We start from the raw sequence: 19,388 nt of genomic DNA, 5'->3' as shown, positions 1-19,388 counted from the left end.
TAGCTGCCCCGATAGTACCTCTCTCTTAACGCAGCCTAAAACACATTAGCTTTCTTGACTGCCATATCATATTGTTGGCTGATATTGAGCTTTCATCTACTAAAACCCTCAGATATTTCTGAGAGGAACTGCTGTTTAGTTATGCCTCATTGTGTGAAATGGAGTTTTTTGACCCAACTGTAAGACTGTTTATTTTCACAAAATTTCTTCTGCTGGTATTACCTCTCTCTCCATTTGATGAGTAAAATGCTTTCCAAGATCTTTTTTTTCTCCTTGTTTTAGTTTATTCCTAAATTAGCTTTCTCTTCTGAATCCTTTGCTTTCAATGGACAGTGGTGATAAAAAAACACCGCTTATGCCTCTGTGGTCTTCAGTTTATTGCCCAAGACTATAATCTTCGGCAATGCTTCCAAGGTTGCTTCTGGAAGTATTTGTGCTCAGATAAATCACCAGTAATAAGTAGTAGTCATCCATTTTGACAAACGTTGGTATTTTTTCTCTTATGGATTGGATATAAGCCCTAAGCAATAGACCTCTTTATTACTATTATCAAGCTGACAAATGGCTACCTCTGTGCCACCGAGGAAGAGGCAAACAACCATCATTACTTTTTTTCTTCTATTTTCACTAAATGATTTGTCTGACAGTAGTTATTTCCTGCTTAAAGATTTCCAGTTCTCTCCTCTTTGAGAAGAGCCTCATTTTTTTTTTTGTTCCAAGTGGACAGTGAAAAATCTTTTATATGTTCCACACTGTGTGATCCTGAGCATTGTCTTTCAAATTGCTTATGGGTGTTTGCATTCACTTTCTAAACCCCTTGTTAACACATTTAGCCTCTTTTACTTCGGTACCTTTTTAATTACTTTTTAAAAACCTGACAGTGCCCCCTCCCAACTACCTTTCCTTTCTCTAAACATTGTTTTACTTACCTTTTCTTACTTACCTTTCCTTATTAACTATCTTCTCCTTTAGTCTTTCTAGGCAGGGTCTTTCTCCCTAACCCTTTTCCCTCTTTTGACAGAATCTTTCTTATCTAGCCCTTCTGCTCCTTTAGTTCATGCTGTTCTTAACTTTTCCTCAAGTTCTTCTAAATTTCTCCTCCCCAAATTTCTCTAACTTTATTCAACAGATAAATAACTCCAAATCACCTCGACAATGTCCTTCTCCCTCTTATTTAACTCAAGTCTTTCTCTTGACTATTCTGCCATATGAACTTTACCTTCAGAGGTTGGAAGTAGGAAGAAGTTAATGTTAGGCCTCCTTCATTCTTACTCTTTTTTTCATTCTTTTCCATGGACATTCTTAACCTTTTGTTCCTCATATTTTTATTATTTTGTCTAGATCAGTAAAGTATTCCCTTGAGAGTTTTAAATGATATTACTAAATTTGTAAAGTAATTTATGTAATATTGTCATTTTATTGTACTGTCATCATCCAGGCATGAATAATGACTATCTCCAATTGTTATGGCTTCCTTTATTTCCATAAAGAATTTTTTCTAATTCTACTTATTTAAGTCCTGAGTGTGTGCTGGTAGGTGTCAGAAATGTTATGCATTATGCAGTTATTTTGAATGGAATTTCTCTATTGCTTCCTTTTCAATTTTGTTATTAATAATAATAAACAAAAAGGGTGTTTTGTGGGTTTATTTTATGCAGGGTGTTTGGAAAATCTTGGTATAGTTTTAAGCTTTTAATAACAGAAAACTGCTTGCAGTTTTCTATAATTTCTGCTAACAGAAATTAAGACTTTTGGGATACCCTACTTTATTGAACCTATTATTTTAATTTTTTCATTGAATCTCTGGGGTTCTATAAGTAAAGTATCTCACCATTTGCAAGGAGAGATAATTTTACCTCATCTTTGTCTATACTTATTTCTTTAATTTCTTTTTTGTTTTATTGCTATAATTAGATTTTCGATCTATATGAAATAATAGTTGGGCATCAGACAACTTTGCTTTACCCTGATCTATTAGGAAAGGTTCTATTGTTCCTCCATTATAAATTATATTACCTTTTAGCTTTGAGAAAAACATTTTTGATCATATTAAGGAAAGGTATTTTTGTTATTATGTTTTTAGTGCTATTACTATAAATTGTTGTATTGTGTCAAATCTTGTGTGCATTTTTTCATATAATTATATGATTTGCATTATTTTTGTCAAGGTAACTATGTCTACTGTTTTTCTAATAGTGAATCATTCTCACATTCTTGCTATAAATAAAACTTGGTCATAGCAAATATTTTGAATATGTTGCTGAAGCTTCTTTGTTATTATTTTAACATTTTTGCATTAATATTTATTAGTGACAGTGATCTATAATTTTCTTTTTGTGCTTTATGTCCCCTAGGTTTGGGTGTCAGGACTATATTTGTCTCATAGAAGAAGTCTGCCAAGGTGCCTTCTTTTTCTTTTTTTGTGAAAACTTGATATATTGTATCCAGATTTCAGCCAGTACATTACAGTCTTCCATGAGATCTGTGATTGTCCTATATCTTCTCAAATTACTTCCTTTATTGCTAGATAGTGATGGGAGATTAGAATGACTCTCATCCATGAATCTTACACTTATTTGAAATGAATTCTTATTAGTAGCTGACACCTCAATACCCCCATAATTCTGCCATCTCAGGAGATTCCACTACAGACAAGTTGACACCCACAAGAACATTCCATACTCTTAGAAAAATGAACGATACTGGCCTTTCTCCCCAAACCAGTGCCCAAGACACTAGCCCAGAAGGAAAGACAAATTCATGATATAAGGGAAAGGGGGCATGACCAGAGATCCACAAGTGAGAAAGGGATAGGTGTCTGAGTTTCAGCCTATAAAATTTAGTTCTGAGAGACAGCTGGAAAGTTGAGCTAGACAAGGTGTAAGATGGTAATTTGTAGATTTACACTGCTGCACAGGCACATGCAATTTTTAAGATGAGAAATCTACCACCTAATCTGGTCCTTCCAACTCTCCCAAACTCCCACAACTCAGAAACTCATGTTTCTGCTGTCTTCCTTAGCCTTCATGTAGTCATTCATATCATTAGCATATTTGTAATCCTTTCTATCCTGCTTCCACCCTCATCAATGCATACCGAATTCATTGAACAAGAGTTTTAGATCTAAGATTCCGATTCTTTGTTGTTGCTCAGTTGTTTTTCAGTCATGTCTGACTCTTCATGACCCCATTTGGGGTTTTCTTGGCAAAGGTACTGGAGTGGTTTGCCATTTCCTTCTCCAGCTTATTTTATAGATGAGGAAACGGAGGCAAATGGGGTTAACTGACTTGCCCAGGGTCACACAGCTACTAAGTGACTGAGGCCAGATTTGAACTCAGGAAGATGAGTCTTTCCTAACTCCAGGCCCAGCACTCTATCCACTGTACTATCTAGCTGTCCTCCGATGATTCTTCCTCAATACTTCCATGAATCTGTTATCTCAATGATGTGGATATTTTCTCCACTAATACACATTACAGCCCATCCACGCTTTCTCATCCTGTACAATTCTTGTCCATGTTCTTCCATAGGCTAATTCTATGATTCCAAGTCCTCATGCATTGAGGATATACCTTCAGGGTTACAAAAACTAAAGAAAGAACAATATTGATAAACAGTAAGTCTTTCCTTCCCTAAGGGCTCTATCTGTTCTTGATCACTAGACAACCCTTTCTTCTACCTACTGGAAGGGCTCAGTACAGTACATTCCCCCAACCCCCACAACATGCTAAGTGGGAATTCTGATGGCAAATAGGAGAGCAAGATTCCCTTAAAGAAGCCTACTTTATGGCTTTCATCTTCTCAGAGACTTGTCTGTTCTCATGTCTCTAATGAGTTCTCTGCTGCCCTATGGAGGATCCCAGGTTTATGTGTCTGTGTCAAATAACTCAGTAGATAGCATGGAAGGACAAAATTCAAGTCAACAAATATGTATTAATTACATACTATATGAAGGGGAATCAAACTAAATGCCTGATACATGAATGCAAAAACACAATTATCCCTTCCCTCAAGAAATTTACATTCTATTGACAGATGGCACATTAAAAGGGATATGCATTAAGGCTTTATTTCCAAATACAATAGCAAAATGGCAAACATTAATATGACAAATATATTATATGATGACTTAGATAAGGAAATTAAAAACAGCAGCTGAAAAATGTACATCACTTTGATCAGCCCTCAAATACAATCTTACAATCTGGAAACAGAATGTGAAGAGGGAAAGGTGAACACAAAGGAACTGAAGAGCCCACCTACCATGGTAAAGAAACAAACAAACAAAAATCATTAGAGAAATTAACTAAGGATAGAGGAACAACGAAAAGATAAACAGAGATTCATAGAGGCAGGCTGTCATCAAAATCTAAGCCCTCGTCCTTCTGTAACAGGGCTTGGCCAATGAGTCGTGGGATCGTATCTGGTTGGTAAGCCTGCTTCTGGAAGTGGCTGATGATGCAGAATGATGCTGAGTGGCCCTTCTCCCCTTTAGAGCATTAGTTCTGTGACTACTTCTAGTGCTTTTACTGCAAGCCTTTTTTTTGACTGGTGGCAGAACTGGAACTGGATTTGCATACAAAAGACTGCCATGAGAGCAACTCAGCTCTGACCTGCCTGGCTGACTCAAGTGAAGAAGACAAGCTGTAAGCCTTTGTGTGGGGAGAGAGGCTTGAGAGACATCTGGAATATGAATATGAATATGGTATTCTGGGTTTTGTGTGTGTCTTTGAGTTTTTTCTTTCTTGCTCCTTTAACGTGAAGGAAAATCAGACGAGGCTGCAGCGTTGTCAGTTTTGAAAGGTCAGGCGAGAGAGCTGCCAGGTATCTAGGAGCTGGAGCATGTGCCAGATTTTGCAAACAGTTGAGCCTGGAGAACCTCCTATGAGGCTCTTAAGAGCAATCTATGGGTCCCTGTCCAGAGGTAGACTGACCAAGAGACATCGTGCCTTGTCTTAGTACAAGACGATAACTTATCCAGTAGCCTTGTTGAATTCAGAAAGTGAATTTGTGGGTTGAATGTTCATAGTCACTTTAAATTTGAGCCTATTCTCCCCAAGGACCATAGTCATAAAAGGGGCAATGTGCTTCTATTGTGGGGAGAAATGCTTTGCATTTCTGTTCTCTCTTTCCTATCCTGACACCTTGTTGAAACAGTCCAACTCTACACTATCCTCTCCACTTAAGTCCCTTACTCCCACATCCCATTACTGATCATACCTTGCCAAGATTCATCCTTGGATTATTTTCACCATCTGTTGCCTTCACTCTTTTCACATGCTGCTGAACAAAACTGGAGAAAATTGTGCAACTGTGAAGAACAGGTCCACTATAAATTTGTTACACAACCTCAACCAGGCACCCATTATAGCTAGGCAATTCTTTTATGCCTACAAAACCGAATTCATTATCTTGCCCTAAAAATCTTCCCCTCTTTCCAACTTCCCTGTTGCTATAAAGGGCACTAGCATACTTACAATCACATGGGCTCACAACCCGGGGGTCATCCTCAACTCCTTCACCGAACTTCACTCACCTTCCATACGTAATCTGTAGCCAAAACTGTGATTCTACTTTTGACTTTTATGACACAGCCTCCACCTTGGTGCAGGCCCTCCGCATCTCATTCTGGACTATTGCAAGAGCCTTCTAGTTGGTCTCCCTAAATCAAATCTCTCCCCATTCCAGTTCATTCTCCACTCAGCTATCAAAGTGATCTTCCTAAAGTACAGATAGGACCATGTTATCCACCTACTCAACAAACTCCAGTGGTTCCCTGGTACCCTAGCATCAAATATAAAACGCTATGTTTGACTTTTAAAGTCCTTCAAAATCTTGCCCCTTCCTGCCTTTCCAGTATTCTTATGCTCTATCCTCCTCCACTCACTGCATGTGACGCTGCTGTGCTGTGACATGCAGTGACACTGCTCTCTGGCTGCTCTTGCACGTGACATTTTATCTCCTGACTGTGTCTTCTCCCTGGCTGTCACCTATTCCTGGCATGCTCTCTCTTTGATTACTTCTGTCTCCTGGCTTCCCTGGCTCCAATCCCACCTTCTGCAAAAGGCCTTTCTCAATCTCTCCTCAGTGCTAATGCCTTCCTTTTGAGAGTAACTTCAATTTACCTAGTATATACCTTGTTTGTATAAGAGACAGGTTGTTGACTTGATTTTAATATATCTTCTCAGTAAATATTCTTCTCTAAAAGGTAATTGACTTTAACTGGTAAATGATACTGCAGTGCTAATGACTGGAGGTTACTGATGACAAAAGGGAGATACTAATTGTATCTGGCAATTGAAATTGGAGAGCACACAAGAATGGGAGACATAGCTTACTGCACTGGAAAAATATCCAAAATCCCACAAGAGTAGCCCTGGAACTATGAAAGGAAGATGTAGTTAGCCAACCTTGCTCTTGGAAACCTAACCTGCCAGTGTATGATTAAGAGCTAGGTTAAAGATTCCCAGAGTATAAAAGTATTTTTTATCTCTGAACTGTTATAATAAACCTCTAACCCTCTGCCATAACATCCTGAATACAGCTAACAACTTAATCTTCCTACAATATTAATTTCATCATGTCATTTCTAGCTTTAAAAACTCTAATCCTTATCCTTTTCCCTCCACTTGTCTCAAGGATAAAGTTCCAAATCCTCAATCAGGCATTTTAAAGTTCCACATAATCTGAAACCCTAGAGAAGAGGTGAGAGCGATGTCTATTTATATTAGAGCTTTACAGGAATCTGCTAAATGCCATTCAAGGCAAGTTGAGAAAGGTAGCCCTTAAAAGGTAAAAAAGGCCACAGCATATAAACAAAGCCCCATGAGGGTAGGTAGATGGGTGGTAAGCATGCAATTTACTCTGTAGACTGCTCCAAGATTTGGTCACGAGAGCTACTAATAATGAATAACACAGGGCTTGGACTTTTCCTTCCAACTGGTGTAAAGGAAAGGGTTAATTTCACAATGACTTGCAGAGAGTATATTATGGTACAGTGTAACATGGTAAGAAATTATTTTGTTGTAAGAAATGTTGAAATGAGAAAAGAGTGACTATTAAGAGGGATCAAATATTAAGGGAGTATTGCATAGCAGGGGTGTCATGGTGCTTGTCTTGAATCTCTCTCCCCACAACCTTCTTAGAATTAGGCTTGAGAATAAGTGGAAGACAGCCTTTCTGATCTGGTTTATACAACAGATATACCTGGTCATGTCCTTTGGGTTATATAATGCACCTGCAACATTGCAAAAGTTGATCAATTAGAATATACTGAACCAATATGTCATGGCATATCTAGGTAATAGCCTGATTTTCTCTCATTCTGTCAAGGCATATGTCCTTTGCTCTGTGACTTGCTCACCCAGTCCCTTTGCTAGGGTTTCTGTTGCAAAATCAAAAAGTGCATTTTTAATCAGAATCAGGTGACTTTCTTGGGGTTTGTGCTAGGTCCAGAAAGACTACAAAAGGATACAACAAATGTATACACCAAGCAAATTCAAGTTCTATGAGCCAGATTCAAGTCCTTATAGATTTTTCTAGAAATGGGAAATTTCTGTAGTCAATTCATTCTAGGCTACTCAAAACTGACAGAACCTCTTACTGTAGTATTAAGGAATAGGACATCAAATAAATGAGGAGTTCAGAAGGAAGGGAGACTTTTAGCCTTAAAGAGAAAATTCATTGCTGTGTTTTTGCTGGGAAAATGGGAAACCTAGTTGTTTTGGGGTTTTTTTTTTTGTGAATAGGGATAGATTCCTTTCAGGTAGCTTTATAATTGTCAGGAAAGGAAGATTTACAAGAACCTCAGTTGGGTTGCTGGGACTTTATTATTCCTGTCAGCTGAATCAATAAATCATTAAGAATTTATTAAATGCCTACTATGTCCCATGCACTGTGCTTGATGCTGGCGATAACAAGGCAAAAGTGAAATAGTCCCTGTCCTCAAGCTGCTTACATTTTATTTGGGGAGAGAGAGACAAGCCTGTGAACATAAATATTTATTCAAAATACAGACAAGATAAACACAAGTTAATGGTGGGGCCACTAGCAACTAAGTGAATCAGGAAAAGCCAGTGCTTGAGGTAAGTCTTGAAGGGCACTAGGGATTCTAAGAGGTAGAAGTGAGAATGAAGGGCATTCCACACATGGGGAAAAGCCTATACAAAGACACAGAGATGGGAAATGGGTATGCAAAGCCAGTTTGACTAGATCAAAGACTAAATTAAAGGAGTATGGTGTGTAGTAAGGCCAGAAAGATAGGTTAGATCCAAGTTTTAAAGGGTTTTAAATGCCAAACAGAGGAGTTTATATTTGCTCCCAGAGTTAATGGGGAAACAGGGGAATTTACTGAGTAAGGCAGTGACATGGCCAGAGCTGTCCTTTAGAGAAATAGCTTTGACAGCTATGTGGGGGATGCATTAGAGAGGGAAGAAATTTGAGTTAAGAAGACCACTTAGGAAGTTATTACAAAATCCAGGTAAGAGGTAATAAGGGCTTGAATTAGGGAAGTGGATATGTGGGCATAAAAAAGGGGATGGATTCAAGAAAGAACTACATCCTTATGTATTAGGAACTAATAGCCATTAAATCTGCCCTGGAAACATAATGGTGCCACTTGGAGAAAGCCTGCCACTCTGTAATACTCCTGACCGCTAAAATTTAGCCTGTTTTAATGACAACTGGATCTTATCTGTTTGTCATTCATGGCTAACTCTTGTTTTTATGAATTTTTCACCAGGTACACAGTGCACAGGAAAGCTCTCTGAACTTAGAGTCTGAATACCTGGGTTCAAATACTGGCTCTGACATTTACTAGCTAAATGACCACAGGCTGGCTAGTTACTTACTCTCTCTCAGCCTCATTTTCTCATCAACAAAACACCGACACCCCCTATTTCACAAGTTTGTTGTGGGGCAAGCACTTTCTAAAACTTTAAATGACATTAAAATATGAATGACTGTTCTCCTCATAGCAGATTATTTCTCTAGAACATGCCATTGATTCTGTTATAGTACACAGATAATATGGTAAGCAGCATCATTCCGTTGCATGGACTTCCAGCACAGCTCATCTATACGAGGGCCCATAGTTGACCAACAAACATCAGAAGAGTCTACAAAAACGATTAGATGTTTACCTCAGCATTGCAACCATAAGCTGGTGGTCACAGAGTCATGCAAATCAAAATTTTAAAATAAATATTAACAAATATTTGAACATTTATTCTTTGCTGCACCAACACACACACATAAAGGCCCATCCAGTTCCTTCCAATGGAAGAACCTGCCAAAAAAAAAAAAAAACCCAAAGAGATATATCCTCTTCTTAGCTCGTCTTTTCTGGTCGCCTATTTGCAGGATCTTCATCCATGTGCCTCTCTATGTGGGTATACGCCATGGCTCTGTCCTAAGCCTCTTCTCTTTTCTCTCTATACTCCATCTCTTAATGATATCATAAGTTCCCACTGGTACAGTTATTTTTATGTAGAATACACCTATCTAGCCCTCATCTCTCTTTTGAGCTCCAGTTCTATCTCTACTGTATGTCCCATCCACATCTCAAACTCAACATGTCCAAGACAGGCGTCATTATCTCTCCCCACAAACCCAATCCTCCTCATTTTCTTATTTTGTCAAAGGCTTCACCATCTTTCTAGCTTCTCAGATTCATAACAAATCTAGAGTCATCTTCACTTCTCCATTCTCCTTCACTCCTCATAACCAATCAGTTGCCAAATCTGGATGATTCTAACACACATCATCTCTTGCATCTGTCCTCTTCTTCCTACTCACAGACTCATAGCCCTAGTTTATGCCCTCATGACATCTCACATGGATTGCTGTTGTTTTTTTTTTTTAAACCTAGACTACTGCAATAGCCTCCTAATTAGGTTGTGAAGATCAAAAGAGATGATGTAACTACAGCTAGGTGGCAATATGGATAGAGCACTGAGTTTGGAATCAGGAAGACTCATCTTCATGAGTTCAAATCTGGCCTCAGACACTTACTAGCTGTGTGACCCTGGACAAGTCATGTAACTCTGTTTGCCTTAGTTCCTCATCTGTAAAGTGGACTGGAGAAGGAAAAGGCAAACCACTTAAGTATCTTTGCCAAGAAAACCCCAACGACTGAAATGACACAGCAACAACAATAAAATTACAGACCTAAAACCAGTAGGTACGTGTGCATATATCAGTTATTATTATTACTAGATTTCCCTATTTCCAGTCTCTCCCCTTTCCAATTTATCCTCCAAAATTCCCACAGTTGACATTCCTATGGCAAAGGTGTAATCATGTCACTGCTGTGCTCAAGAACCTTTTGGGCAGTGAGTTCTGCCCAAAGGGTAAAATACAAACTCTCATGGCATTGAAAGCCTTTCACAGTCTGGCTCCAATCTCTATTTCCAGACTGATTTCACATCATTCCACTTCATAGATTCCAGTCTCATTATATTCTAACGAAACTGGCCTCCTTGCTGCACCCCATATATGCTATTTCATTTTCCAATGCCCTCTCTTTCAAAGGCTCACCTCCTCACTTTGTCTTTTTGGAATCCCAGCTCGCTCCGCAGGGCAGCTCAGATACCACTTCTCATTTAAGGCTTTTCCTGCTTTCCCACTTGTTATTGCTTCCCTACCCCCAAAATTTACTTTGTGTTTACTTTGTTTTTACTTATCTGTGTATACATTGCACTGCCCTGCAAAATGGAAGCTTCTTGGGGGTAGGAACTGTGTCATATTTGTCTTTGTATGCCCAGCTTAGCACAACGCCTTAAACAAAATAGGTGCTTGATTTGTTGAACTGAATTGTTTCGTCCAAAAAATTTGCCCAGTAGATAAAGCAACCTTGGTGTACTAGTAACAATGCCTGCAGATGGCAATCTGAGATATTCTATAACCACTGAGACAGGCACAGGAAAAAAGAGCAACAATTTATAAAAGTTCTACTCATTAGAAGTTGGAGACCAGATCTGGTTGAATCATATACACCTCCCCACAGATATTAATACATGTAACCAAGGGAAACCAAGAGAACAAAGGGATTAGAAGAACTGCATTTATGAATAATTGTGCCACCTTTCCAGTGTGCAGAGGTGTTTAGCTGGGAATATTTAAGGAAAATAAGGGTAATAACTAATGCCTGCAGCCCTGCTGCCTTTGGGAAAAATGGGCTTGTTATTAGAGAAAAATAGACCGAAATAAGTCTTCAGGGCATTGGGGAGGTAAAGTTTCACCTGCGGTTATCCTGGAGCATTTGTGTGTGCAACATTTTGGGGCTGACCTATCTAGTGTAAGGTCCCCAGCTCAGGAAGCACATAGGCCATCTGGTGAGGTACAGCTATGCTGGCTAATGGTGACAGAAAGCATAATGGCACAATGGCAACAGAACCCTCAAGGGTCGGTGGCCTGGCCTGGGATGGAAAGTTAGGGGGTAGAATAATAGGCTTCACTTTCCCAGGGCAATGACCTCCAGAGGGGCATGCTTCCTGCACAATGTGGTTCTACCCACTTCACAGCCCTATACCCGCACTCTGCGACCTGGTACAGGTCCTCCTAGAGGAGGAAGTGTACCCCTCAATATCAACACCATCAGGTAAATGCCCAGGGGCCCCAAGCTAGACAGAACTTTGTTTTTCCCTCTCCCTTAATTATCATTTCTAATTTGTTATCAAGTCTTGTAAATCCCATCTCTAAGATATCTCCCATATCCATCCTCTTCTATCTATTTCCATTGCCACCATTCTGGTAAAGGCCTGTCTGACCACAACTTGGACTATTACAAAATCTTCCAGGTCTTCCCACCTTCATGTTTTCTCTCCTCCAATCTATCCTTCATACTCCTTCCAGATTGATCTTCTACATACATAAATCTGGTTGTGTTACTTCATTGTTCAACGTTAGGGCAGCCAGGTGGAGCAGTGAAATAGAGCATGGGACCCGGAGTCAGAAAGACCTGAGTTCAAATGTGGCCTCAGATATTTACTAGCTGTGTGACCCTGGGCAAATCACTTAACCTCTGCTTGCCTCAGTTTCCTCATCTGTAAAATAGAGATAATACTAGCACTTACCTCCCAGGTTTGTTGTGAAGTTCAAAAATGAAATAATAATTGTTAAACACTTAGCACAGTGCCTAGAACATAAGTGCCATATAAATGTTAGCTAATATTATTATTATTAATGTTCAGAAATCTTCAAATGCTTCCTACTGTCTCTTAGATAATGTTCTAATTCCTAGTATTCAAAGGCTTACATAACCTGACTCCATTCTACCCTTCCAGCTTATCGTATGCTATTTCCCTCTACATATTTTACACCTCATCCAAACTGGATTGTTTATCCCACCCTGCCCTCTCCTCTGAATCCCCAAACATGCCTTAAGCTTTCCCAAGTCTCCATGCCTTTCTGCCTACTATTCTCTATACCTGGATACCTCTATACCTCTATAACTGTTCCAGTTTCTGAATTCCTGTCTACTCTTAAAAGTCTAACACAACATGAAAATCTCCTTGATTCCCTCAGTGGGTAATGACCATCCTCAGACCTTTAAAAACATTCTATGTGGGACTCTCTAACATGTTGATCATATATATTAAATTTGTGTATGTGTCATATCATTTTACCAAACAGCCTCATGAGAGGAAGGATCATGCCTTAACTGAACTTTGTATCTATTTCAGTGCTTAGCAGAGTGCTTTTCATACTGCAGGTACTCAATAAATATTTACTGAATTGAACATCAGATTAAAACAAGAAAAGGTATCTTATATTTTTGAGCTCCAGAGCACGCCAACAAGCTCATCAAATGAGTTAGAAGCTACGGCTAAGGAGGTAAGAAGTTATCAGATGCTGGACTAGACCATCCAGGAATGGTACCGAGAATGACTAAGTAGAGGGCTGTGATGATGCTGATGCTGATGACAATAACAATAATTGTAATAATAAAGATACCTTGCTTTTACATCACACTTTACTTCAACTGATCCTTGCAACAACCTTGTGAGGTAGGTAAAACCAGTATTATCACCCCCAATTTACAGATGAAGAAACTGAAGCTCAGGGAAGTTAAATTACTTTGTCAAGGTCACAAAACAATCCAAGGTCAAAGCTAAGACTTGAACCCAGGTTGCTTTATCCTAAGTCCACTGTTCTTTCCACTATCCCAGTCTATCTCATAGAGGAGCAAAATGCTTTGTTTAGGGTCTAGGCTCCAGCTTCCATAAATGAAAGATGGAGGTTTCTAGAGGGCTAATACAGTAGCCTGGGCACTCAAATCAACAGCTAGAAAGCTAGAACTAAAATAAAATGGTCATGCCCTAGGAAGATGCTGGGCAGAAAGGAGTCCAAGAAGAGTCAGCTCAGTGATTTGTGGTTGGCGCTTACCAGAATTAAATGATCAGAACTATAGATGGTTACTTATTTCATTTGTTATAGTACTACTCCTGTACCTATAAGTTTATGTTGTAGTAAACCCTATTTTCTAAAACATAAGAGGTTGATGTCTCCTTATCAAGAAGCAGGGGAAGGGAAGAAACATCTGGATTTGATAAGATAGGAAGGAGAAAAGGAAGAAACCCTGAGACCTTGCCCCATAGGGGCTGTGGGTGGTAGAAAAGCTAAGAGAAGTGTGGTAGCTACCATATTGTCTGGAAAAAAGTGAAATAATCCCATGAGCCGAGAGTGCTAGGTTAGGGGAAAAGGGTGGAGGGAGGAAGGCAATATACCCCACATTGTTTCCTCCCTTCAATCTCCAGGCCTAGAGGCTGTGCACAGCATCTCACTAAACCCTCAGGGTATAATCCATTAGCTGTCCCAGGTTTCATAAATTCAGATCCAGTGGACCTTCCCCTACCACTGCCCACTAACAATATACATACCATACAAATTTCCAACTTCGTGACTTTTTTCCTGCTACTTCTTCCCCCTCAATGCATTCTTTCCCACTCATAAAATCCCACTTAAGCATAGCTAAGGGCCTATAACTTCCATAAATCTTCCCAAGAACTCATTAATTACCCTTTTTCTAAACTCCTAAAGCACCTATTATCAATACCATTCATTCTGCTCTTTTGTTCAGTCATTAGGAAATTGTTCATTTCCTATTTCAAGCCAAATTAAAAGTATTTATTAAGCACTATGCTAAGCTATGGTGATACAAAGAAAGATAAATATAGTCCCTGAACTCAAGGTACTCACAAACTAATCAGGGGAGAAAACATGCAAACAGTTATGTATAAGCTATATATAGGAAAAATAGGATAAAATCTCAGGGGAAAGGAAGACTGTAAACATTAATGAAGACTAGGAAAGGATTCTTGCATTAAAGTGGGATTTTAGTTGAGACTTGAGGCAAACCAGGGAATCCAGGAAGTGGAAGTCGAGAGAGAGAGTTTCAGGCATGGGGGACAGCCAGTAAAACGTGAAGCTCTACACATTTTGTTTCTTTCAACTAAATTTTAAAGTCCCAGAGTGCAGTGACGAAGTCTTTTACTTTTCTTGCATGGTATTTCTCTCAAAAACTAGTACAATGACACATACCTACCAACAAGTCAGAGAAGATGAGGCAGGAAACCCCTAAACAATAATGAAAGAGATAGCTCTTTTTCCCTGCCTAACTCAAAAGCAATACATCAATCAGTCAATGGAAGGCTCAATGCCAACTATGTTTCAGTGCAGGCAATTTTTTAAGGGTCAAAAACAAAATACCTTTCCTTGTGAGCTTTGAATCTTGGTGGCAAAACAAGATGAATAAATATAAAACAATTAGAATAAGATATATAGACTTTAAGTGATAGAAAGCTGAGAGAGGGTCATACAGGGCAGAGAAATCAAGAAATGTTTTAAGGATGCAGGGGAACATAGGATTGAACTCTCAAAGATGGGTATGATTTGAAGAAAGAAGGCCAGAGAGAAGCCAAGTAGGGGGACAACATGATCAATGACACAAGGGCATGGAAGACACTAAATGAGGAACATAAAAGAAATTGTCTGGACTGGCACAAAGAGAGTGCATCTTCCAAGGAGTCCCGGCAAATTAGTTTGGTTAGAGAGAGTGAGACTAATTACAGAAGGATTTAAAAGGTGGGCAAAAGAGTTTAAAACTCTAACAGGAGCTCTTAAGCAAAGAAATTAAATGAGGAAAGCAATGTGTTAGGCATTACTCTGTGACAAATTGGTTTGGAGAGATGAGTGACTACAATCAAGAAAACCAAGAGATTTGAAATAATTCAGGCATAAGGAAATGAGGATCTATCCGTAGCAGTGGGAATAGAGAATAAGGTTGGGGGGGGGTCAAGAAATATTTCACAGAAAGAATAGATGATTCATTGATTGACTGGATATAGAGTATCAGGCTAGTTTCTAGACAGATAGAATAATGTTCCCACAAACAGAAATGGGCAAGTTGGGAAGAAGGGCTAGAGGCAAAAATAATAGGTTGGTTTGGGAGAGACTAGGTCTGATCCTACAACAGGTCACCCAATTGGAAAAGTCCTGCAGGCAGATGTAAATGTGGAACTGAAGTAAAGGTGAGTTATCAGAGGTGATGTGATGTGGCTTTGTGGATCATCAGCATAGAACGGATAGTTAAAGCCTTGAGAGTTGACTAGCCCTAGGAAGAGAAGAACATGGAGCAGAGGACAGAGCACGAAGAGAGCTCACAGTTTGGGACATGAAAACAGTAAGAAGAGAAAATCTGGACTGGACAAGATTTAAAAAATCAAAGAAGGATGTACTTTCAGTAAGGGATGTACCTTCAAAATGAGGCACCGAAGTTAAGAATCATTAACAATGAAAAAGACTGTCAGTGTTAACTTTCTAGAACAGATTTCATACAGTAGTGGGGATGGGTGTTAGGATTTTAGTAAGGGCAGGTGGAAGCAGTGGATGTAGGCAATACATTTGAGAAATCTGATTAAAAATGAGAAATCTGAAGGAAGGTAAGGGGCAATAGGGCAAAGCAAGAGAGTTTCTTTGTTTTGTTTTCTTTTAAGATATTTAAGGGCAGATCTATCCAAATTTGAAGACAGAAGGAAAAGGGCCAGTGAAGAGGAAGAGAATAAGGATGCTAAAGAAGAAAAGAATATTCATGGGATCAATGTTCTTGAAGAGGTAGAAAAGGATAGGATCCAGAGAGAACAGATGTTTAGATAGCAGCCCTTTTCCAATGGCTTCAGGGATTTGGAAGTAGGGAGAGGGCATTTTGAAGAGGGTTTCCTAGTAGACATATCCCCCGAGTGACCCTCTGAGCTGGTTTTTACTCACTCACCTGAATAAATGCACCTTGAGATTTCTCTTTCCAGGATCCATGGCTCCTCCCCTTGCTCCAACTGGGAGATCATATCGGGTTTGGAAAAGGGATACCCTGAAAGGGGAAAGAAATGGAAAAGTTATTTGTGGAGGGATAACATCATCTCAGAATTAAATTCTGGTCATTTCCTCTTCAGGAACGAAAAGTAATGACATTAGAAAGCCCCAGAACAATGCAAAAGACTCTTCAAAAGTACTCAGCATTACTAGATGTTTCTAGAAAGAGAGGGGAAGAGATGATCTTAACTCAGAAATATAATTTGGCTCATAAATCTCTCTCTTTGTTAAAAGAATGGGAGCCTCCCACATTTATAGATGTTTTCAGTGGGACTTTTTGGGAGAATTCTTCACCTAGGGAAGTAGGTGACTAGAAAAATGTACACGTACAGTAAAAGTGATTATGTGAGGCACAATGAATCAGTCACATCCAGTCCCATAAAACAAAGCCCTTTCACTTATAAACAGGGAGCAGAAACGTCTAGACTCTTGATTGCAAACTGATCACAAGTCTTTAGCTCCTTCACCAAAAAAAACCCAACAAACCTCAGCTAATCAATTCACAGACTCCACAGTTTTTAACAATGGAGAAATCAAAGAAACCCTAATAGGAAAGTTCAATATCATGGGGAGAAACTGCCCTTACCTAGAAAAACCAGGTTCCTGTAGTTCTCCAGCATCACCTCCCTATACAGGTTCCTCTGAGCAGGATCCAGTTGTCCCCACTCCTCCTGAGTGAAGTCCACTGCCACATCTTTGAATGTCAAGGATTCCTGAAACATCAAAGCCAATTTCATTGCATAATAGTATGTCAACAATATATTTACTATTTCTATCTGTCTACATTTATTTATGAGTTATTTTTGTAAAACTGATGTGCAATGCTGGGAAAAATAGGTTTACTCCTTTAGACTGCATTCAATAATTGTCATTAGTTATCATATTTAATTTTCCTAATATTCTATTCTGACCTTTAACTTCTTGGTTTTTTTTATTATATTTCTCTACAGTGGAGAGAGGCACATTGAAGTCTCATATAATTACTGTCTTATTACATAGGCCTTTGTATAATTTCAGTTAGTTTTTCCTTTAAGTACTTAGGTTCTATACTATTAGGAACATATATAGTTCATAATGAAATCATTTCATTATTTCTGATACCTTTAAGTATATGATAGTTTCCTTTCTTGTCTCTCTTAATCACTTCCATTTTTACTTTTGCCTGAGATCAAGACTGATAGGACAGAATGCTCATCTTATCTGATGTTAGTTAAATTCAGAATAAAATAATAACAAATACAGCTACTCCAGGTCAACTCTAGCCAAGTCAAAGAAAAGTCACAGTATGGTTATTCTGCTCCCAACTGGAAGGACTGGGGGGAGATGGACCCAAGATAGTGAAGTGGTAGGGGACAGTGGGGTGAGCTCCACTCCACAAAGTTTTCCAAACATAACTAGAAAATCCTGATGAGAAAAGCCAGGAAAAGTCACAGTGAGTCATTTGTATAGCCCAGCTTAGCACAGGGAAGTTCTCTGGACACTGGAGACTGGGTTGGCCAGGAGCATGCTATATACAAAACACTCCAGAAGCCAGAAAGAGCCTGTACACTAGGGCAAGAGGAAGTCTCAACTCGTACTAGGACACTACCAGACTCATAATGGGGTACTTCAATGGGGAACAGGTATAAATTGGCAATTTTGTCTCCTACTACCTAGTTTCAGGTCATAGATCCAGGGCAGACTGAGAAAGGGACCTGTACATAGGGGTGGCATTCCTCAGTAAGGAATCCCTGGTCAGTGTACCAAGAAAGGAGGAAGCCAACAGCAGCAGGAGTGGTGTAGCTCAGACCCTAAGCTCAGAGCACTTTCAGCATCTAGCCCCGCCTGCTGAGAAATAATCAGGGAGGGACTAGATAAAACAGAACCTAAATTCTGCCACTTGGAACCAAGAGAGCTTTCCAGATGGTTACTGGGAGGAAGTCCAGAAACAACTTACTCTTACACAAACCCAAATCGAGGTCAGACATTTGCAGAGCTCAAAGCATAGAAGCACCAATTTGACTTTTGCCCTGGATCAGACCATTTTGGGAATCTCTGAAAACTTGCATATCACCAACCTGTCCCTGAGATTCCTGAACAATACACTCAATAACCCAAGAATGCAGCAACAGGATCAGCCCAGACCTTTTTTCCAGAAATGCCACAGAGCCCAGCCCTAATATCAAGTCTGAAGTCAGTAAGTAGGCTGAAGAAATGCATAAACAAAAAAGAACTCCACTATTGTAAGTTATTATGATGGCCAGTTATTATGATGGCACAGGACATGAACACAGAATAATAAAATGATGCCAAAATATCTACAAATAAAGTCTGAAAGAAAAACACAGCTTGAGCACACATTCAATTAGAATTCCTGGAAGAGATGAAGGAGGAGTTAAAAACCATTTTTATAAGTGAAATGAGAGGAATTGAGGTAAAAATTGGAAAAGAAATGAGAGCTATGGAAGAAAGAATGAAACATGCTGCCCATCTCCCGACAGAGAGGTGAAAGACTCAGAATGTAGAATAAGACAAGTATTTTTAGGACATGACCAATGTAGACATTGGTTTTGAGTGGCTATACATGTTTGTATTGGGCTTTGCTTTTCTCATGCTCTCAGATGGAGGCAGTAGGGGGGTGGAGATTGAGAAGGACGATATTGGCTCATTAAAACAAACAAAAAATTTTTAATCTAGGGTTGGGTTTTTCAAGGCATGATTAGTGTTAGGACAAGGGGATAAGAGATTCCAGAACGGAAGATAGTGAATAGTTGAGTTGATTCACCAAAGAGTTTAGACAGGGAAGGGAGCAAAGAATAGCCAGTGAAGGGATATATAAAATAATATATCTATTATTAAAGGGATGGTTTCTGAACATTTTAAAATGGAAGCAGTGAAAACCAAGAGGCATCATAACTTTAAAAAAATAGATCAAGACAAACTAACCTTCCTTTTTTAACAAGGTTATTAAACTGGTAGATCACAGAAACACCACAGTCATAGATTTCAGCAAAGTATTCGACAAAATTTCTCATACTATC

The 19,388-nt window shown here is 39.1% G+C and overlaps 1 protein-coding gene across 2 annotated transcripts in view; it reads right to left on the bottom strand.

The window, feature by feature from the left end:
- Positions 1–19,388, bottom strand: part of LOC114046912 (zinc finger protein 79-like) — a 72,272-nt gene that overhangs the window by 12,203 nt on the left and 40,681 nt on the right. The window contains exons 4-5 of one of the 2 annotated variants that reach the window (XM_027867528.1): positions 16,955–17,081; positions 16,271–16,366 (exon numbers count right to left, since the gene is read on the bottom strand). The exons of the other annotated variant lie outside the window; for it this stretch is intronic. Coding sequence (XP_027723329.1) covers positions 16,271–16,366; positions 16,955–17,081 — 223 coding nt within the window. The remainder of the gene's footprint in view (positions 1–16,270; positions 16,367–16,954; positions 17,082–19,388) is intronic. 2 annotated transcript variants of the gene reach the window in all.

The sequence above is a fragment of the Vombatus ursinus genome, unplaced genomic scaffold (genome assembly GCF_900497805.2).
Source record: "Vombatus ursinus unplaced genomic scaffold, bare-nosed wombat genome assembly UNPS02014786.1, whole genome shotgun sequence".
NCBI classification, from domain to species: Eukaryota; Metazoa; Chordata; class Mammalia; order Diprotodontia; family Vombatidae; genus Vombatus; species Vombatus ursinus.
Note: the sequence above shows the minus strand (reverse complement) of the source record. Positions and strands in the feature narration are given on the sequence as shown.